The 23,160-nt window shown below is 43.8% G+C and overlaps 1 protein-coding gene across 1 annotated transcript; it reads right to left on the bottom strand.

The window, feature by feature from the left end:
• Positions 1-1,802: 1,802 nt before the first annotated feature.
• IL17RA (interleukin 17 receptor A) lies at positions 1,803-21,701 on the bottom strand. Its single transcript, XM_066319418.1, has 13 exons — positions 21,576-21,701; positions 15,257-15,281; positions 13,290-13,436; positions 12,358-12,482; positions 11,195-11,321; positions 9,790-9,837; positions 9,546-9,703; positions 8,295-8,372; positions 7,786-7,861; positions 7,687-7,701; positions 6,344-6,445; positions 5,276-5,305; positions 1,803-4,674 (listed from the first exon to the last, which is right to left on the bottom strand). The coding sequence occupies exons 1-13, from the start codon at positions 21,699-21,701 to the stop codon at positions 3,173-3,175; spliced, it is 2,559 nt and encodes an 852-aa protein (XP_066175515.1). The 3' UTR covers positions 1,803-3,172.
• Positions 21,702-23,160: the final 1,459 nt, after the last annotated feature.

Below are 23,160 nucleotides of genomic sequence, written 5' to 3'. Positions count from 1 at the left end.
CTTTGCCAAAAACAAGCTGAAGAAAAGAAAAAAAAAAAAAAAAAAAAAGGCTTTTCATCACCAACTATGTTTGGCTGCTCCTATGGCCAAGTTCCCAATAGCACCAAAGTGCTAATCCCTAATACACTGAAGCGTGAGCATAGTTGAGACATCAAAAGAATCACAGCACAATTATTAGCAAGTCTTACTTCAGTACCCCTTCATAGCCCATAACAAAGTTGCTGTTTCAACAGTGAGTGCCTTTTTCCAGTTAGGATGTTCTCGAGAAAAATGGCATATTTGAAATTTATCTGGCCATGGCATATTTAACTCATTGGTGGTGAACTCACAGTTCCCATTTTTCCATGGATGAAAAGGTTGCCTGAGACAAGACGACCCTGCAAAAATGACACTTGTGTTGCATAGAATTCCTTGGTAGAAAAAGTTGTTCTTTGTGGTGCCATGGTTTCTAGGTGGTTAGGAAATGTGTAAAACTCTTGTAGTTGACTATACAGAAGGCCCCTTGCAACTAAAAGGGCAGTTCTGCTGCTCCTGCAATTACTTACTATGAAAAAAACCCCCAACAACATTTAAAGATCTTCAAAGTCTTGTTTATAAACCTGCTCCTCCTTTTGAATTCTCTCCTCTTTGGTAGTATCGCTCTTGCTTCCACTGAAACCTTTGTGTTTGCAGAAGAGATGGTGGTACCATAAAAGTGCAAACAATACCTCTCCCTTTGCACCTTGCACAACTCCTGTACAATGTGCCAACATTAAATTACCGGTCCAGGTCAGTAACACTTTGCTGAATGGATTTGTGCCATACTAAGACACAGGTCCCTTGGGATTCTGTTACACAACTCAGCTATTTAGCATTTTATTGCTCTGTTTGCTATCCTGACAAAAGAGATGACTACTCCCAGGAGGGGAAATGGAAGTGAGAGATAAGGCCTGTGGCTGATGGACACTTGGCATCCCCCTGGCATTAATCAGAACTTGTATTTTTTAAAAAGCAAGATTGTTAAAATAAAATTAGAAACTTGTGATTGATTTTGCTCCTTTTTTTCCCCTCCTTTGATTCTTGCTGGGCTATTCAATTTTGTATTGAATGGGGACCAACAGATGCGTTAAAGTTACTTGTTTTCCTCATCCTGGATTGCCAAAATAGTGTCTGGATTTTCTCCTCAAACAAAGCTTCTCTATGTGAAAGCAAATTCTAAGAGCTGTATCACCAAGGGAGTTACTTGAAAAGGGAATGACTAAGGCAAGGAAATTCAGATGACACTTCTGAGCTTCCTATTTAACCGATTTATAGGAATTTATACCACTTGAAAAAGACTCATGGGGGAGAAAAATCAGATTTCCATGTTAATTGCTGTAAGATAAAAGAAACTTTTAGAAGTGGGATCATCAAGATGGCAATTACTGACATAATGTGGGAAATGGGTTCTCACTGGAGAAGCATTGAGATCACAGCTGAGCTTCTTGCTGAGCTCCTGGTGGGTTAGACTGGATTCCTGTTGGAGCAAGAAGGCTCCCAGCCTTCAGTCTGGATCTCTGCAGGGACTGTCCCTTTGTTACCAAGCTGTCCTAAGAGTCCTACATGGAAACTACAAACAATTCTTCTACCGCCTGTTTTGAAGGGATGTGCACTTCCCATGGCTGCAGGCCCTCAGCTCTGTCCAGCTCCTGGTTTGCAGGAATATTTTGACATTTGTGAGCCAGGTCAGTTCTGGCCCAGTTTTGCCTGATTTCCATGACAAATACTAAGAACTTAACATAAGTCAACATAAGGAGTTAGGCAGAATTGAGGACACAGAAGTGTTTAAGTAAATATATCCAGAAAGTACTCCTGGTTTTTAATTTAAGGAATAAAACCCCACAGGTTAGACACAAAACTATAAAATATACACAATACAAAACAAATTGCAAGTCCAAAGAACAGCTTCTTTTCTGAGACATTAGATTTTAGAAAAACTGAGACAAACCATTTTATGACAAGTAAACTTAGATGGACGGAAAGACGACAAAGGAGAAAGGCCTGGATGTATTTACATCTGACAGGTTATTATCCAGTGGGCTGCAGAAAAAGGCTGATAAGAAAGAGGTTAAATGCCAGCCTCATCACCACTGCTCCTGGAAGATGAGCTTAGTCTGCTCAGTATTTCCCTGTGGTTATCCAGAACTACCTGTGCTGGAGCTTAAACCCACACCAGTACCTCTTGCAGTCATTTCTGCTCAGCCTCCCTTCACTCAGATATAATTTCCACTCTAAAACAGCATCTGCTGAGGCTACACTTTCTTCTCCTCCAAAATAGTCTTTCATTTCCTTGTGTGTCACTATCTATATCTTCAGTTCACATCTTTCTGGTGCTAAGATATCCCAAAGCAAACAGCACTGCAGCAGTGTGTCACAGAACACACCAGATTCCCGATTCTGTATTCAGCCCCGCATTTCCTACAACTGGAAAAAAAATTCCATTTTTTGGTCTCATCTTCAACCTCCCTGCTGTTGTTGGTTTTCAAGCAGATACCTCCCAGTAAAAAGGCAGGAAGAGTGATGGAGACTCTCAATTTAAACATTTATCTCACTTATTCTCAGCTACTCCACTTGATTTCTGAATGACCATGGAAATGCAGCTGCAAATGAATGATGAGTGGGGGAAAAAAATCTCCAGGCACATTTAACCAGGTAGAGACAGCCCCAATCTAGATGAAATTTAAGGCACACACGTTTAATACAGTATTTACAAGGAAATGTTTAGAATGTGTATTAAAATGGCAACACAAATGTTATCTAAATCTATTTTCTAAACCATGCCTGTGATTTTTATCCAGTGCAATACAATCAGCACAGCTGGAGGGCATTTTGAAGGCACGAGTGGATGAGCTGCAGTAATTTTTCTGCCATCCATCAGTGAGAATTCAGTGTAATGCCTTTCCCCAAGGAACAGAACCACTGCCTGTTCTTTCACAGGGCTGGCCAGTATTTGTGGCTTCTCTCAACAGAGATTAGAAGCAACATTCCATGTCTGCTGGGCAGTGCTGCATGCCAGCAGCACACAGGAAGATCCCAGCACTAAGCCATTTACAACACAAGGACAAGGATGGGGCTGGAAATGCAGTCTCAGTACTGCCCTGCACGGGACCACCTTCAATCCCTGTATTTCAAACAGGCAGGTCCCAGGCAGAGCCTAACAGTCCTCCAAAGATTGGTCAATGTCCATCACCTCTGCTGGATAGCTCCAGCTTGAGCTCCTCTGAATGTCCTGGAAAAACAGCTGCTTCTGGAGGCTCTTTAGACTGTTCAAGACCTCTGGAGAGAGTTCATGGAAGCCCCCCTGTTGTTCCTGATCCTCCTCCTCTTCCTCCTCTGCCTCCTCCAGAAGGTCCTCAGGCGGCAGAGGGGAGCACCTGGAGATGTAGCCCTGGTCTGACTGCACTGACTGTCTTTGGTCTTTGCATGGGTCATCAAAGACCAGTTGCTGCTGCTTGTCAGCCTCCCCCTGGCAGAGATACGGCTCTGAGGGAATGACACTCTGCTGATAAAGAGGGGACATGAGTCCATTCAGATGCTCACTCAGGTCATCTGAGAAGTCTGCAGGACTCTGCTCAGCCACTGAAACTTCAGAGCCATCGAGGAGGATGACATTATTCCTCATTGGAAAGCTTGTCTCCAGAAGAGGAACTCCTTCCATACAATCCTCATTGCTCAGCACATGGTGACTGAGTATTTTTCCATCTTCCATGGAAGAGACTGGCTCCACCACCTCAATTCGAGGAATATCCACAGGAAGCACCACAGTCTGGGAATTTGGATCCCCACATGGGTTAAGCTGAGGCTGCAGCTTGCAGCCTGCACCTTCCTCCTCATGCATGTGGAGGTCGATGACGTAGCAGCAGCCGGGGTCAGGCTCACGTAGGTGCAGCTGGTGTTTCACAATTCCCCCTGGCTCACTCAGCAGTGAATCCACCTGGCTCTCTCTGTTCAGGGAATGCAACTCCTCATCACTATCCAAGCAGATGGTTTCACTCTCAAACCAGTCTGGGTGCTCAGTCTGCCAGTTCTTGAACTTCTCTATGGCCTCTTTTAGCTTCCTCCCACTGGGGGTATCAATGTAATTTTCAGCTGTGATTTCCTGGATTCGATGGATCCGCCCAGGTTCAAACTTCTCCAGATCCTGAATCCGAAAATAAATATCCTCAAACTTGTCCATCAGTTGGTACCTAGATGTGACATTGAACAGATCAGGTATATCTCTCTCACTGCTTATTCCCTCGAAGTAGCAGACTATGTACATTCCAAAGCAGGCTGGCTTCTTGAAATCTGGCAGGATCAGGTTCAAGGCTGGGGTGAACAGGTCTCCCACTGGCTTTTGCTGATCCTGCTTGAGACACACAGGCTCACTCCCCAGCATGGCCTGCCATTTGGCCTGGGTGCCCCGGGAACACAAGATAATGATCTTTGAAGACAGCTCTTCCATTTCCTTCTTCTGCCGTGTGAGCCAGGGTAAGGGCCCCAGCTCTGAGATGTGCTGGTCCTCCAGCAGATCCAAGGCCACAGCAGTGCCACAGACTGTCATCAGGAACTCAGCAAACTTCAGCACTACATCCACGTAGAGCAGGTGATCAGCAGAGTACACAATCCACACCTTGCGCGGCCTCAGGGGCGGCAGGGGCAGCTCGGTGTACGGAGCTGATGGGGGACAAGAAAATATTAATTACAGCCACATTCCCCCAAACTGTAATAGTAGTGAGTCAGCACTCATTAGCATAGGAGGGAATTAACAAAAACTTTAAGTTTTAGTGCTTTAATGCTGTTTTGGCAACGTATGTGGACAACAGGTCATTGTGGAAATTTAATATTAAAGTGCAAACACAGTGAGGTTGTGATTTATAACAATGCCCAGATGATTCATCAACTTTCATCTCAGAAAAACACTCCAGCAGCTTCAAATATTGCTGTACTCTCTGCTGTGGAGAGCTGAGTGCACCCACCCCAAACCAATCTCCTCTTGTCATGGTCTAGATGATTAGCAAAGCTTCTTCTGCCAGTATGGCCTCGGCTGGGTCAAAAGTCTCCCCAAATTCCAAAGCAATTACCACCCTTCTGACAAATACAGCATTTCAAATTCCATACACAAAGCTTCTTTTAGGCTAAACAGGAAGATCCTAAGGCTACCTTTCGGTTTCAAGAAGCTTCTATAAAGTAGTCAGAGCCTACAAAAGTCCCTTCTGGGTAACTGTGTGAGACCTGCAGGACAGGTTCTTGATAAAAAACAGAGATGGCATCTTACCAGATTGCAAATTGTTGTGGTTCCAGCGCCCTAGAAGAGAGAAAGGCACTGTCATTTCTGAAAACATGAAGTAAGATTAAATGCTTAAAATCACACCACCTTCCACAGATTAGATTAAAAAAAAAAAAATCTTTAACGGTGTAGGGAGATAAAGTTGTAAGGAGGGAGAAGCCTAATAAAAAAACATACTGAATGAATAAAGACTCTTCTACAGCCAGTTCTTGTCATATTTTCTCATTGAGAGGAGAAAGAAAGCATTCAAAATGATCTTTCCCCATCTCCCCCAAATCCTGGCAGGCTCAAGTACACAATCCCCAACTGTTCTGTGACCTCTCCTCATGGAATGGGGCTTTTAGAAATATCTTTTTCTTAAGAAACTTCTCTGAAGAGCTGACTAAAATGTCCTTAGTTACATCTTACAGATGAGTTTGATGTGAAAAAATTTTCCAAAAGATTACCAATTCTTCCTCTCTTGTAAAAAGAAAACAAAAACAAGCAGCCTCCCGGCTGCAGCACAGAAAACTAGGAGTTAGCCCTTAAGTACCCAATTTTCCAACTTGCTTGATGTCAATCTCTATGTCCTCTATTTTCTTTTCCCTTCCACTTTAACTGAAAACCTTTTTCTAATCTCACAGTAGCATGAAATTAATTTTGCAGAGGCTTTGGGGAACAGGGGGATCTCTACAGTGTAGACAAACAGGAAGCTTCTGTTCTGCAACACTCTTATGCAAGGCAGGGGAAAAGTAAGAGCAAAGATATCTGCAGTAATCTGCAGGAAACAAGGGGCTGAACTATAAAATTCCTTTTTCCCCTCATGAGCTCTGAAGTGCTCTGAACATGGACTATCAGACAGGATAATCTGTGGAAGGCTTTACTTATCTAGTGGATGGTATAAGGGCATTGCAAGTCCTATAATGTAAAACAGAAGATGTTTTCATAGGCATTATCTCAGCAGTAAGGCATCAGAACAGCAAGAACAAAAACCCAAATAGGAACAGGTACAGAAGGAGTAAGAAATACCCTTTAGCATTGGGTTTTTTCCTTCCTGGCTGGTGGTATGAGTCTCACCTGCTCGTTTTTTAGTCATACACAGCACAGCTGTTATGACTGACCCCACCAGTAACACAGAGATCCCAGTGATACACCAGTAGAGCCATATCATCATATCATCTGCAAAACAAAAACACTCCTCAGACACTGGCTTACACAGAGTTTCACCAAAGGGCACAAAGTTCTTGAGCAGCACAGGCCAAGGGAGGAGGACCCTGGCTTTGCTGAGTAGAGCAGTGCATGCCCTTTACAATCCACAGTCACTTCTCCAAACCAATTCCTGCTTTCATGGTGCTGCTGTACACCACAGACCTGCTCCACACAAAGGACCATATGTGCAGCACACTGAAAACACAGATCAAGAACCTTCCTCTAAATAGCAATGTTTACCCAGCCTTGACAGGCATGCTGCCCATGTCCTGCTTGTTCATGTAATCCAGCTTAAAAAAAAATTTAAAATATCACCACTTTGGGTCATGCATTTCAGTTTACAGGTGTTTTTCCTTTTTTTTTTTTTTTTTCCCCCCAATCTTGGGCAAAAGATCCTTACAGGTGTTGCAGCCAAAAAAAAGAGGTATCAAATCATCATGCACAAGTTATCTTGACATTCATAAAAATGAATATATGCAAGCTATTCTCTCCAAAAGCTGCTTTATATTATGCAAATTTTTTAACACTGAGCAAAGTGACAGAAAGTATTTTATATTAAGACTCTTCTTGTCAAAACTGCTTCTCAAAGAATTCTATGCAAGTGAAGTGTCTCTCAAAAAATTGCTCTTTAAGGTTCACACTGCATACAAATACTTGCCTCATTAAATCATGGTGAAGTCATTCTTAGCACAATTAATTCTGAACTCAGTGTTACAAGGGGACTGCTAAAGAAATTTTAGACAGCAGGCTCTCATCTCCATCAGAGAGATTTATTGGCACATACTGATTATGATACCTGGCTGGTTGAGCTTGGTGGCTCCAAAGAGGGATGCTGAACAAAGAAATCCCTGGACAATTAAACCCTTACGACCTAAACTCCCCATTCCTCACGTGACAGTCCAGACCAAGAACACCATTAGGGTCTGGTGTCCTTGCCCTTTGGTTTGGTATTTTGTTAACAAGTGGCTGACACGTGCTGATCTTCACATCCTCTGAGGTTTCAGTGGGAGCTTTGGTGGCTTCCCAAAATGGTCGGTACAGTTCCTAACACCACCATCTATGGGCTGTCCACTTCACTATTTTCAAATAATGTATAATTTTCAACAAGGACAGTTCCTGCCTAGTGGGATCCCAGGAAGGATCATTTTCCATTCTACACAACAGGAGAAGAGCAGCAGCAGAAGTTTCAGGGTACTGGAAGAACTTCTTACCTGATGGTTCTGTACCTGCAAAAGACAAGAGTTACGTTAAAACCTCAGTTCTGAGCTGTAAAACAATGGGAATCTAATTGACAGAAAAGCGATTCTCACTTGGAAGTGGTTTACATAAGATGTCAGCAGAGTGTCTCAGACAGTCTGTGCCACAGTTCGCAAAGAATGGCTGAATCTGCAGTTGAAATGAATCCAGAAAACAGAAGTTATTCTTAAAAGAAATTCTGTTCCCTGACTTACTTTCTCCCTGTCTCAATGTTCCTTGTATTTTAGCAGAGAGACACAGAGTTCCCATTTCCCTTCAGAAAATAAGATGGATCAAGAATTCTTACACCATACGTGAGAAAGGCTGTGAGCTCCAGAGGTTGCACATTTGTCATTCTCACTCCCATAACCTCTGGCTTGGCAGCCCTGTACTAAGGAAAAGCCACTGACTCCAGAAAACACCTATAGAAAAATTCTTTCAGCCATAATATTTCCCTGATGCAGTTAATTACAGGTTAGCCAATCTCAGAACAAAACACTGAGAAAAAAACCCTCTGACATTCCTAAGGTGCTCACTGCCTTGATTGTGAAGGAAAGACACAGGGACAACAGTGTGATCCCACCTCTATTTTGTATCTGCAGCAAGCTTTTATGTTCTTCTCCATTTTGATTGTGACATTCACTTGCTGTTGTAGTCCACCCTGCAGAAACCAGATGCAAGTTATAAGGGAAGGAAGAAAACTGAATGAAAGCAGCTAAAAAGAAAAAGCTGACAGCTAAACATGGAGTCCATGTTTAGCTGTCCAAAGAAGGCAGAAGCTACTATTTTTTTCCCTTTGGACAAGAAGCCCACAGAGAACAAAATGGGTAAAGACCATCTCTGCAGGTGTCCTTGTGATAGATGTGAAAATAAGATTGCAACAGGAAATAATTAGAAACGCACGTTGCACAATTTCGAAAGAGATAAACTTACAGTTTCTTAACAATGTAGATGTCTTCAGCTTTGTAATGTATGAACATTAACAAGTCTCCTTGTTTAATTAAAAGCAGCTGTCAACACTGCCTCTGACACTGGAACACACAAGCAAGTTGCCCTTGCTACCTGCTGTACACAATCAGTATCATGATAACCTAATTCTTCACAGTGATTAGCAGATAGGAACTCCAAAATGAGGTACATTCCCCTCCACCAGGGAAATACTCACACAGCTGTCCCATCTGTGTCAGTAATAGCTTAAACATCCCAGTGCATGCAGCACTAAGGGTTTTAAGTGTTAAGGAATAGAAAGATTAAACAAACTGAATGCCAGTGTATCTGCCCTCACCCAAGGAAGGGTGGAGAGTGGTTCCAAACATTCAGTATTTCTCCTCCCTCAGATGCCTGAAGGGAAACATTTTTTTATATTGGAACACAGTCTGGACACTTTGAGCTTCTCAGCAACAGACTGCAAGACCCACAGAAATTGATTCTCAGCTTGAATGAAGCATCTGTTACTAAATCACTCATTCTTTATATAAAAAAAATTAATTAACACCTCTCTGTGATCATATTTGATAGAGTACTTCGATGATTTATTGAAACTTTGCACCTCAGTTTTGGTAAATTTACTTAGTCTTAGCTCCCCAGGCACTGGCTTGAAAAAGGTAATAAAGCCCAGGTAGTCAAATATAAAATTTGACTTTGCAGGTGTTTATAGACTGCTTCATATATTATAAAACTTCTTTTTTCATCTTTTATCCACCTAATACATCTTTCCAAAGGCCAAAAAAAAAAAAAATCCCTTGAAAATTGTTGTTCAAATGTCCTGGTTTAGCAAGTGTTGAAAATGTTTGCCTAAATCCCCAGAGAAGATGTGACTTGGGAAGGTAATTACCTCCTGGAAGTCCTGTGTGATGGTTTTACACCTCTTCTCATTCAGATAACTGATCACATGGATGTGGTACCGGGCTGGCTCCATCCATGGGTTGAAGCTCACGAGCAGAGTTGTATCATTTAGACTTTCACCGTGGATCCTGGGCTCCCACAGACTGCCTGGAAGTAGGGCAGATATTCCCAGGTTTCTCAGCTGTCAAATATTCCACAGAGCACCCACATCTACGTGACTGAAATTTTTTTACCTGTCTTTATACATGGGATGGTTCTTTTCATCAGAGAATCCCTGCAGTCTGCAAGAAAAACCATCAGTAGCTAGTTAGAAACATTGTACTTCCATTTAGCAAAAAACCACTTTTTTTATCAGAAGCTAGATACCAAACCAAGCTCTCCTAAATGAGTGGACACCTTTGTTCCAAAGCAGTGGCAAAATTCTGTAAAGCAGTATTGGTTTCCAGTATATAAACCAGTCCCTTCATTGATGTCATGGTGTGTTTGGTTCTTCTCTTTCTTCTCAGAACAGAGAAAATGAATGAGACTAAAAACATACCACACTTAATCGTACAGTGATAATGTAACATTGCTGCAGAAAGGGTCACAATAATGGAATTAAAACTTCATATTCATCCCCACTCCTTGTAATCACACCTCAGCAACAGATTCCTCCAAAGGCATTCTGACACTGGAAAAGGAGGAGTCTGGAATCTTTCCTAAAACACTCATCCACATTTCTAATTGCCTTTATTTAGCAGATCGGCCCTGCTCTTTGGGACTTCCTTCAGAGTTAAATCTGAAGTTACATATTCAACATTTAGCAATGTGGGATTTACAACTCTCAGCCTTAAATTATGTCTCTCCTCTGGGGTTTGGACAAAGGAAAAGGAACACCTCCCTGCTTAGACAGTCGAGATAAAACATTGAATATCTCAAATTTCCAACTTGCAAAGTTATCAATTTAAACTTTACAAAGTTTATGAATTTACAGTGTCTCTGTAATTCATGTGTAAGCTCTAACCAGCAAAGCTCTCTGCAGCTGCTGAGCTTGACACCATGCATTAGGTTTCTGAAGAGTAGAGGATAAAAGCCAGGAAGTTCTCAGTGTGAACAGGCAGAAGGAAGGCTAAGAGGGCTGAAAATGAAGTGCTCCTTCTCCTTTTCCAGCTCACGTTGACTGACACATTCCACACTCTGCCATTTTATAATGACAAAGTCAGGTTGACAACTATAAGCAAGTTAAGAAAAAAGTTAAGAACAAGTTTTCAAGAGCTGTACTAAGCACCAAATATTTATGAAGTAAGTCAGTGCAGCCAGAGGGCAATGCAGATGCTCAGCAACCTTGGGGAAAACAGAAAAATGTCTGTTAGCAATAGGAAAATTTTCACATATACAAGAAACGGTCAGGCATCCAGCATTACCAAGTTTCTTGGTAAATTATGCCTAACTGTGCCTTTGACATTGAACTCCACATGTCTAGGATTTAGTACTAGAAGCCAAACTTCTGATTTGGAAATTTTGGCCTGTACTTCCAGCTGCCACAAGCAGAGGGGCAATTCTGAAAGATTTTAAATTAAGTAAAAGCAGCAGTGATGTCAGGTCCACAAAGCAGCACATTCCTAAAGTCAAGGCCAAGTGAACAAAATCCCCTCTTACCAGGCATTGTGAGAGACGTGGATTTGCAGTTGTAGTCTCCATTTACACTCAGTTTGGGCAGGTGGTACACAGTCACTTGGTAAGTCTGCCCAGGTTCTACTTCAAAACGGTCAAAAGTGAAATTCCACTGAAAACAAAACATGAAAAGTGAAATTCCACTGAAAACATTTACAAGGACTCCAAAGGACAATGTTGTTCTTTAAGGCATTGAAATTCACAGCTGACTTGGCCCTGATCCACTGTGTTCCCTCATCCCACATAACACTTTTACTGAAGCCTGACTATGAAAAATTGGAACTCAAGTGTGTTAAATATACCTGTCTCTTTGTCTGTCTCAATTCTTCTGTTTAGAATTAGTTTTTTCTTTGGATCTGAGCTGATACAACAGTTTTCTGCCAAACCACTGTGTGGAATTTCCACCCAACTACATTCTGAACTGAAAGGAGACTAGAACAAAATATGCAGTTTCAAGATGAAATTTCAGTCTAGTATGAATTTTGTAGCACTGTGCAAGTGCTAAGCATTTAGAATTGCATTTATACATGTATAGTTCTGTACTCAGCATTCCATACATATATTCTTAAATCTATACTGTCCTCTGGATCAGCAATGCTGTGCAAATTCTGGGAGAGGCACTGGCTCCTAGGCCACTGGTATTTGGTAAGTGGTAAGCTAACTATGGCCAAATTCTGCATGGTTAAGGAATGAACTCCTTATTGTTAATATTCCTTACTGTTCTGGATGCTCAGCACTTTTCTGATGAGTTTCCTGGAAGGGGTGTAAGCTGAAGGACCACTCCCAAGGTTGGTGCTTTCCTCCACAACAAGACAGTACAAGAAAGAAGTGGAAGCAACAGGAAGAGTTGAGTTAAAAAGCTATAAAATGTTGTGCTTTCAAGCAAATGCAAGAACTTCTACAATTATTTGCTTTAAGCAACCTCCTTAATGGAGGTCAAGAGTGATGACATGCTAGGTACTAATAGCAGCTATTATTAAAGCTTGAAGGATGGGAGGAGTGAAAAAGAAACGGGAAATGACAAGCAGATCTCAAATCCAGTACAGACTCTAAGCAGCCTGTACTTTTTATTCAGTAACCTTGCCATAGAACAGCAAAAAGAGAAACAACTGGACTAGAAAACGTGATTTGGAGCCCTTTGCACTCACCCGGCCTCCATCGGGACGGACCTGAAGAGGCAAATTGTTCTGGAAGTCAAACTGGGCACAGATCTGCTGATTGCTGTTCACCTGCATCACGGCGAGCTCTGCCCCCTCCAGACAGCGGATGCTGGCTACAGGGACACAGGGATGTGGTCACCTTTTCCTCTCCTCTGCAGCCCCCACACAGAGCACCATGTGCCCAGCCTTGCCACAGCTTAAATCCTTTCAGGTGCTGAGGATCCCAACATAAATAAACTGGCCATGGAAAAGTGAGGAAACGCAGAGCTGACCAAAAGCACTCTCAGCCTAAGGGCTGTCCTGCGTGGCAAAGTTACATCTGTGCAAAGGAAGGAGCAAAGGAGAAGGTGGCTGCACTCTCCACACTGCCTGGCAGTCCCACAGATGTGGGATCGTGTTTAGTTCTGCCTCTCAAAGCTGCCTCATGCAGTCTGGGTGCCAAAACAAACACACCTTTGTTTTGGTACACAAGTCCCAGTGAGAGAGCTGACAAGCACAGCTGAGTGGAATGACGGGTTAGCTGAGGGACACCTGCTTCTACACTACCACAGCTAGAGATCAGAACTCTACAGCCCTCAGACACAGCCCCTGCAGAAGGAAGGAATGAATGTGTTTAGTTCTGTCTTAAAGCAGTGCAAAACTTTGGACTAGAGTATGCAAGGGAAGCATCATTTACGGACAAACAACCAGAGATATTTGGAGAGTGAGAAAATGTGATTACTGGTAGACGTTTAGGCTCCAACAATAAGACAATTATTGCTTTGTCAAAGACAAGATTACACCCGCCAAAATTAAGCAGCCAACCTCTCAAATTTCAAAAATCTGCTTTCATGACTTGAAGCCATGATTCTCCTCTCTATCTTTACTAGATCACATCTATTTCCTCTGCTCCATGCTCCAAGTTAACAAGCACCACTTACCATCCGTGGCCACTTTCCACTCTATCTGAAGCACGGGGAAGAGTTTTCCATCCTCCTGACGGAAAACATCTGAAGAAACGTGGAGACTGCTTGGAGCAGAAGGAGTCCAGGCAGAACCCTTCAGCCAGCTCGATTCCATGCAAGTGCCTGTCCAGCAAATGAGACTCACATTTAGAGTGGGGCTGAGGAAACCCTACTAAACTGCAATTATCATCTGCTCTTTGGGTCAGGCTTACTCCGAGGGGAAAACTGGGTGACTGCTTCCAGCTCAGAAAGGCAGTTTTAAGTATGGAAGGATTCTGTAAATTGCCTGTAATAATCTGAACTTATTCTAGTAACTTCTACTTCCTCTTTTCCTTAAAAATCTGTTAGTACTTTCACAATCAATGTAGTCAGGCTAAACAGGTCAAGTAAGTTTACTCAGTATCTCCTTCAACCTTCTGCTGAAACAGACCAAAATTAGTGCTAATTTCCAGCCTTTCAATGGTAAGAAATCTGTCAGATACCCAGGGAAATTGTTCCAATAGTTCATCACCTTGGGTCTACAAACTGCTTTTCCTCAAATTTGAATATACATCTGAATTCAGCTTCCAACAACTGCCTGTTATGCCTTGCCTAAATGAATGAGCTCCCTGGGCAGAAAAATAAACTATATTTGTCAACACAGTGTTAGAGAAAACTAGTCCTGTAAAGTCACCAGAAAGTGAAATCAGGTATGACAGGCATTAGACACACATAATCTTAGGCTTTTGTAACATGTTTGACTTCTCGGAGCATGTTAAAAATAGCACAGTCAGCCCCCTCCTAAAGTCCACTTTGGGTCTATTTTGCTGGATAAGTGATGGAAACAGAGGAAAGCGGGCACTATCCCTTCAGTCAAACAGCATGGCTACAGGCTTAGGAGTAATTAGACAATCCTCAAATGCTCATTTTACAAAAAATTACTATTAAAAGCCTGACAAGAATAAACTACCTTTCAGCAAAGAGTGTACGAAACACTAAAAAGAAAATAAATTTCCCCTAGAGCAGAAAAACATAATAAGAGCCATAAGGCAGAATTTAAACCAAATATTTAACTTAGGCAGCATTTTAATGGTGGTGCTGCAGTTTGGCTTAGCTGTGTTGTCAAGCTGTATTCCAGTGGCTGTGTGCCAGTGGGAAATATCATCCAACCTCATCCCACCCAAGCCCTCTCCTGCCAACAAAGTTTTAAATCTAGTTATTTTCAGCATAGTCCTCTCCATGATCTGGCAAGAAAAATAAAAATACTGCAAAAAGTACTACTGGGTACAAAATGACTTGTGCCAGTGTGACACAGGGTTGGGCACTGAGGCAGGAATGAGCTTGCTTAGAATAAGGACTGCAAGGAAAAGCCAAGGAGTTCTGCAGTGCTGCCTCCAGGTACCAAATGGACAATTTCAGTACATTTTCCTTTTTTTTAAGAACATTTTTAAGAAACATTACCCATAATCAGATTAAGGTCTTTCAGATGCATGCCACTGCTAAGACTTCACCCCTTCCACCCAATAATTTATATTAATTGCTCTCAACTGCACCCCTCTATGCCCCTTTTTAAATTCTAGTTCATACATCATACAACAACTTTCATCAAGTACTATCATAATGGCTTGTAATGAACATTTACTGGCAAACGTGTCTTTCAATTCCCTTTTCTTTAAAAACTGATGATCCCAGCTTTAAACAGAAACTAAACAAGCTGGGTTGGGTTCTACCCATGCCACTGCCTACCCCCAAACTCTATCCCAAAAATGACATAAGTTTCCATTCCTCTTCTAGCTGGAGCTTATACTGGAAACTCCCAAAGCAAGGCACGATAGCAGCATTTCCCTTTACAACTCTCCTATTCTAGTAGGAAAAACATGCTGTATGAACCCAGTTAAAAAAAGAAAAGAAAAGAAAAAAAAAAGGCATGATCTGATGAAAAAACTGCAACAAAAAATACTTACTGTTTCTTACAAGACAGTTTAAATCCTGTGGGAAAAAGAAAAAAGAATATTACTCTCAGAATAAAATTGACAGCAACTTGCTTCTGCTCATGTTAGGAGAGGGGCAGGAGAAAGTACTTCAGTGACACACTCAAACTGGAAGAATTAACCACGATGGAAACACTGGACTGAGCTATTAATCAAAAAACCAAAGACACAGGGCATGAAACCTGGCCACAATTTATGTGACATCTCTGAGATCATCCAGTCCAACCTATGACCAAACACTACTGTGTTAAATGAGGAAAGAAAATTCATCAGAATCAGACACTTTCTTATTAAGAATAAAGATGCCCTGATCACAAAGAAGCAACCAGAAATCACGTGGGCTCTGCCTGGCTTCTCCCAGTTATGTTTTGTGGATACTGCAAGACCCCATGGTCACCAGGGAGAAGCATGTCAGCTTGCTTGGTCAGTGTGATCCAAAATCCCAGTGAGAAGGAAGGCTGGAGTTGTCACTGACATGGTAAATGAAGAGCAGAGCTAGGTTTGCTCTCACTCATTTCCTATGCCAAGACAAATAAAGCTGGATATTATTGTCACACCATTGCCATCATATTCCATTTCAGTGGAGCAGGGAAGGCAGTTGGGTTTTTAAACTCTCTACAACTTCCTGAGGTTAACTCCAAGTGCATTTGGAGCTCAGTGTCCTAGGGAATATTTACATTTTTAGGGAAGGGTGCTTGAACAAGCCAGCTGTGCCTTTTTGGTAATGAAATAATACTTCAGAGACTAATGCTCACATTTCAGCTTGTGTATCTGTATTCCTGCAAACCTGGGGTGAAAGCAGCAAGATCTGGCGTTAAGCTCCTTGTGCTTACATATATAAGAAACCAACCTGAAAATCTCTTCCAGGCTTTTGCTACACAAGTCACAACAATACACACACGTATAAATCCAGCCTTCGGGCACCCTTCACAAGAAACACATCCACACTCCAATTACTGTACCACAAATGCACCCAAGATAAAGGTATATTGAAAAACAAATCCTTCATTGATGGAAAAAAAACAAAGTAGAAAGCAAAGAAGCAAATGCTTATGACACCAAACCCAAACTGGCTAACTAAAAACACTGAAAAAGAGAAAAATTAAAATTGTGACTACCAGTATAGATGAACAGATTAAGCTGTGAAAAAAAAATAGTCCTAACTCTTCAGACCCTTAATCAGACTTTTTACAGTAAATTATGTGGCCTGACAAAGCCCCTGATGTAAAAAGGTGCAGTGGTTTTATTTGAGATGGAGTTAATTTTCCTTACAGCAACTGCTCTGGTGCTTTCCCCTGAGGCAAAGAACGGCTGCTCTGGGATGAACCCTCAAGAGGAAACAAAAATAACTGGCTACTAACCATAGGGATTTTTTCTAACGTAATGATTTCTGTTAAAGCCTATCACTTAATATTCATTTTGTCCTCCTTCTCTTGCAGTTATCAGTAATTATTCCACATGGCATCACAGCAAAGCCCTTATAAAAAATATAAGGCATTATTGGCCTGAAGAGCAGCAACATCTGGTTTCATTTGAGTGCTGCTGTTTAGTGTCACAGAACACGGCGTCACACGGTGAAGTGAGGAAATGCTGCACTTCCCCTTTTTTGTTTAATGATCAGTGTGAATATTGATCCAGCACAGCCTACAAATGGATCCTCTCTTCCTCCAGGTCTATTATCCCAGGTGAAGTGTTCACAAGGATGTTCCCAGCTTTGATGAGGCTGCTGTGCCCTTTCTGACATTCAATAAAAACTCCAGAGCTCAATGAGGAGCCATCCATCCGTTGATGAGGATTAAGAACCGACGCTTGGTAATTAAAAAAAGCCTTTCTTACCTTTTCAACACTGGGTTTCTATGGGGAAAAAAACAAACAGTATTTTATTTGGTGTATCACCATTCCTCAACCCCCCTCAGGGTTTGAGAGGGACTACCTACACATGTTTTTCCTACCCTGCACTAACCTGTTTACCTGCTGTGCCACTTTTTTTCTGTGACTATACTGAAGGGTATTAAGCTGCCATCAGTTAGCTGAGCATTAGCAGGTCTGCCACAAGAAGAGGAGAAGAATTCTCCCACCACAAGGCACCATTTAACTCCTTGGTATGCTCCCTTCCCAGTCCCCAAAGCACTAGAAGGATGATCCAAGAGCTGAAAATGCTTCTCAGAACAACTCATCCACACAGGAATTCCTCACTACTGGCATAAGGAAGCAAAGATAAAGCCACACTGCAGACAGAGGTATCAGAAGCTCTGGGAAAGGCAAGACCTAGAAAGGATTTACCATGAAAACCTCCATCTCCTTTTTGTAGAGTACCCAGGTGAACAGGTCTGGGCAGCAGCTGGGGGCACACTTTTATATCAAAAAGTGTAACTCCAGACAACGACATTCAAAAGCGAGGAAGCAATTAGAGCAAAAGACCAGTCGGGTTTGCAGCAAAGTCAACCACTGTCAGATTTGCACTGGCTACCTCCTCAGCACCCGAGGGAATACTTGATGGTTTTCTCTTGTAAAGGGAACCAACACAAAACCCTACTTGATGAGCACTGGCTCATCCAAAGTACATTAACAAAGCTCTGGACAGCAGAAGTATTTAACCTAGTTTCCTTACTTGAGTGTGCTGGTTTTGGCTGCAATAGAGTTAGTTTCCTTCCCAGTAGCTGGTATGGGGTGGTTTGGATTTGGGCTGGGAACAGTGCTGGTATCAGAGAGATGTTTCTGTTCTTGCTGAGCAGGGCTTGCACACACCCCTGCCAGCCAGAAGGTTGGGGGTGCAGGAATCAGGAGTGACACAGCTGGGATTGCTGACCACAGCTACCCACGGGGATGCTGCAAGGCATCAACCTCAGCACATAAAGCCGGGGGAGGAAAGATGAAGAGGGGGCTGTTCAGAGTGATGGTGCTCGTGTTCACGAGTCATTGTTATACATGATGGGCCCCTCCTGTCCTGGAGGCAGCTGAACACCTGCCTGCCCACGGGAAGGGGTGAAAAACAAGGCCTTCGCTTGTATGCATGGCTTTTGCTTTACTTATTAAACGGCCTTTATCTCAACCCACAATTGTTCTCACTTTCACCTTTCTGATTCTCTCCTCCATTACAATGGTGCCGGAGGGAGTGAGTGAGTGGCTGTGTGGGGCTTACTTGCCAACTGGGCTTGAACCAGGCCTGAAAAACAAAGCCACAGACATGGGGAGCATAAATATGAGAGGCAGATGACTGCGAGGTGATGCTGAAACCATTCTCAGCAGGACAGGCACAGTCAACTCTTCATGTTTACTCGCCGTATTTTCACAAAAAAAAAAAAAAAAAAACCAAAAAAAAACAAAACAAAACAAAAAAAAAACAAAACAAAAAACAAAAAAACAAAAACAAAAACCAAGCAACTGTTTCTTTCGCTATTTTAAAATTATTTTTGTTTTGCTTTTGACATAAAAAAGAACAGACCATATACCGTGGAGAATCGTATGAGTCTGAATGAAATAAACCTGGGAAACTGATTAACAGCACCATCCCATAACAATTCAATTATGGTAATGGGAGGCAAAGATTTCCCAGCAGGATGCTGTGGTAACTAGATAGAAACCACTGTGAGCCAGGCAAGTATCCAGCTTTCCTTTAAAGAGTGGCTGCTGAACGGGAAGGGCTCCAGCTTTCCAAAATCTGCCTTTCACCTTTGAACCATTCTACGTATCTTTGAGGCTTGCATGATTTGAATTTAACTGCAGTTTTCCTTTCCCAACTCCTTAGTAGAAAGAAGCAGAGATTAAGACATGAACACACGACAGGACAAAATGCCAAAGGATGATGTGTTTAAGGCTTGTAGGAAACCAGCCCCTTTTACAAAATTGTTTTAATTTTTTTAAAGCATTTTTCTCTATGGTTTCTAACTTTTTGTCTTGCCTTCCTATCAATTCTCAGCAAAATCAAATGCAAACTCAGAAGTTAAAATTTCTTCCCAATCAGTTCTAATGTTGTCCTTATCATATTTTCATAGTTTTGATCAGAAACCCTTTTTATGCCAAAGTTCCACAGTTTTGATCATGAATTCTTTTCATGCCAAGGAGTCCAGAAATATTTTAACAGCACTGAGTGTGCTCATGGGTTATGTTAACATCCTACACAGCAGAAAGATGCCACAGAGGGGAATGACAGAAGCCAGTCAATGCAAAGGCAAAATGAACCCATTTGCAAAGCAGACCAGGGGAAAGTCATCCTCACATGCACCACCACGGCTCGTCTTCATGAGAGATGTTACACCAATTCTTCTCCAGAGACTTCCAGTGAAAGATAAATTTCAGACACCAAATTATGTACAGCTACCCAGCCCTTCAAAGACAGCAGAGTTATAAACACGGCATTCCTCCAGGACACCCAGACATGCCACAAAACAGTTACAGCACAACAACTGAACACAGTGATTTAACACCTGATGGTGAAAAAACAGGTGGGTATTTAAGCTGTGGGATGTTTTTCCCCTGCACACAGGGAAAAAGCCCCAGCAGGTGACACATTCAAGCAATTATTACTGGTAAGAACTGGACTTGCAGCTGTGCTACTCAGCCCTTACAGCTTGATGGCGTGGTGGCAATAAGGACCATTAAATGCACTATTTGGCATTTTAATAAGACGAGCTGATAACAAGCATTTAGCTTTCCTTTCAGGTGTCTGTTGATACCACATATGACCGTTTCCCTCCCAAACAGCCTCTGCCACATGAGGGTTTTGCTGAGGAAGCCGCCATGGCTCAGCCTGACCTGCTCCAAAGCCCAGCAGCCGCCTGAGCAGGGTGGGTTAGACAAAGGAAGTGGGGCTCACCCATCCTGCAGCTCTGCTTTTGAACCACAACCGCAGGCACACTGTTGGGAAGGTTACTGAATCACCCTCTGAAAACAGCACAGCTCACAGAGAGGGAAGGGGGAACTGTTTTCAACTGTCACAGCTTCAGTTGATGGGGCTTCTTCCTACATCAGTCAGCAGCTTCACAGCTGCGTGGAGAGGCTGCTCCTGGGCTGACTGACTCCTGTTTCTCAAGCCTATCTGCACTTTGGAAATTGGCTTTTTGATGAACGGGGCACACGTAGCAGCCCTGCACATTCACTGCTCTGTGTGCACACCAGAGCATGAGGCAACACAGCTCCTCTGAAAAAGCTGGTGATGTTCTGGTGAACCCTCACCCAGCTACTGCAGTCACATTTCCCAAAAAAACCAGAGGGACAGACAGCAAGACAAAGTCAGTCAGAGCCTAACCACCCAAGGAACTGCAGAGACTCTTTAATATATTCCTGTCAATCTCTGTGACTAACAAGGTTTGGGATATGGTTACATGAGATGCCTAAGCAATATTGTAATTTTCCCTTCGCCGAAGTTTACATTTTGTAACTCTACAATGTCCAGGCTAAAGTAAAATTGTAGAACTGGTCTGTTTTCTTAGGGTCTCTTTAAATAAGAGAGAAGGCAGCAGAGCAGAGGTCTGGTAGAACAGGGATAAGAACATAAACATCAGGAGAAGTGTCAGACTAGACAAAAGGTAGGAAGTGTGTACAGGAAAAGATTATAGACGCTTTCATCCAAAAGGACACATTTTGTTTTACATTTGTCTATAGCTGTACCTGACTATCTGCCTTTTTCAGACTGCTGAAAGTGCACACCAGGGCACATAAAGCTGTCCAGCCTAGAAAACAGCTGCCCATTTTCCTGTCTCCCTGCTATCGTTAACAGAACTTAAAAACAAAAGCAGATCTCTTCTTCCTTCTACACACTCTTTACATGTAGCTGAAACAAAAAAAAACCCTACCCCAAAACAAAAAAGCGACCAACAAAGCAAATCCGAAGCAAAACCACCAGAGAGAGTGAGCAGCTGGGAGTTCATACTCCAAGTTCGCTCAGGTCGCTCGGTTCACTTTCTACACACGCTGCATTGGCAGCTCCTGTCTGGCCGGTTTCGCAGGGAGAAAAGGCAACCAAAACCCGCCTGTTCAAAAAAAAACATCCCTCAGGTCCATGTAATGCTTAACCCCCCGCGCTCTCCTAAAAACCCCTCGGCTGCAAGGAACCGGTTAAAACTTTTCGGACATTGGGCAACGTCAGCTCTTAGCAAAGACTCACATCCTGCTCCGGGACGGCGCTTCCAGCCCGGCTCAGCCCGGGCCGCTCGGAGGTGCCGTGACATCGGCTCCCGGCAGCCAGCCCCGGAACGCTCCGCGGGGACAGCGGAACCTCCGCGGCCCGCTCCCCGCGGCGGGGAGCTCCCCACCGCGCAGCCGGCCCCCCGCCTCTCCCGGCCCCGCTTACCGGCTGCGAGCAGGTGAAGGGCGGCGAGGCGTCCAGCAGCAGCCGCAGGGCCGCGGCGGCGGGCGGCCGGAGGAGCAGCAGCGGCAGCAGCAGCGGCAGCGGCAGCCGCGGCCCCGCGCCCGCCATGGCCCCGCGCAGCCCGGCGCTTCCGGCCCGGCCGGGCGGGGCCGCACCTGAGGAGGGGCCGGCGGGAGCGCGGCCGGCCCGGGAGCTCCTCCCCGCCGGGACAGCGCCGGCCCCGGGCCGCGGCTGGGCGTGAGAGCCCCATTGCTCCCGGCTGCGGCTCCTCTTCCTGGCGGCGGGTCGAACGGGAGCCTCCCGGGGTCTGCGCGTACATACTGTCAGCGCTATCGCTCGGTTTGGGAAGCCGTTCCTACGGCCCCGAGTCAAAGGCAGTACCCCTCTGAGGGTCACCACCTGTCAAACAGACGGCCTGATATTTTCGGCATCCAGCGTTCCAACATCCGTGCCCGTCACAGAATCGCCGGGGTTGGAAGGGACCGCTGGAGATCACCCATTCCAAGAGCCCTGCCAAGGCAGAGTCACCTGGAGCAGGTGACACGGGAACGCATCCGGGTGGGTTTGGGATGTCTCCAGAGAGGGAGACTCCGCGGCCTCCCTGGGCAGCTGTTCCAGGGCTCTGCCAGCCTGGACGTGGATAAGTTGTTCCTCGTGTTGAGGTGGAACTCCCAGTGCACGTCTCTGGCCTCGGGTCAATGCCGTGAGCACTAAAAACTGCCATCAGCAGCGCTCTGCAGCTGCTGAGCAAAAAGCATTATAGGTGTATGCTCTGCTTTTCCAGCTGTGGGGCTGTTCTAAATGCATCCACTTCACAGGGGACTGTGCAAACCTGTTACTCGTTCCTGATGCTCACCCTGTTTCAGCTGTCTCACAGGTTCCACTCCAGGTGTCACACTGCAGCATGCCCACAGCCACTTTCACCTGTTCCTTGCCATGGATTTCACCTAATGGTCTCACACAGAGCTGTAACTCGGCTGAGTTGCCAGCTCAGGGAGTTTTCCAGCAAAGCTGAGCCCTTTGCTGGGCTTTGACCAACAGCCGTGACCACGGCGGTTTCATATGGTTTTGTGGTGGCAAATGTCTAACTGATGGCCAGTCTGAGCCTGCAGATAACGAGGTTTCTGTTGGTGATCCTTCTGCCTTCCCTTTTGGCCTGTGCTGATAACATCTACAAGTTCTCATCGCTTCCTGGGTTTGAACATTTTGTGCCACCACTATTTAAAAGTAGCAGCAAGGCCTGCAGTTCTGACAGTTGTGTGCAAGTCAGGGAAAAATATTTATGTGTACATGCGTGACTGAAAAAAAACCCCTCATTCTTTTTTCTTTTGGCAATTTTTTTTACTGAATCTTCCACTGACATATTTGGGCTGAGCACACTGTGATTTATAAGGCTGCAACACAAACACAGTGCTCAGCTGGCATTGAGGTGCAATTTCCTGATAACCGTGGTAGAACAAATTTGCTCAATTGACAAGCAAATGCGTGGAATGCTACTTGTTATCATCCCATTAGCTTCATGGCTTATGTATATACTAATGACACTGCATTTAAGCTGAGGGCATTT

The sequence above is a fragment of the Sylvia atricapilla genome, chromosome 5, assembly GCF_009819655.1.
Source record: "Sylvia atricapilla isolate bSylAtr1 chromosome 5, bSylAtr1.pri, whole genome shotgun sequence".
NCBI classification, from domain to species: domain Eukaryota; kingdom Metazoa; phylum Chordata; class Aves; order Passeriformes; family Sylviidae; genus Sylvia; species Sylvia atricapilla.
Note: the sequence above shows the minus strand (reverse complement) of the source record. Positions and strands in the feature narration are given on the sequence as shown.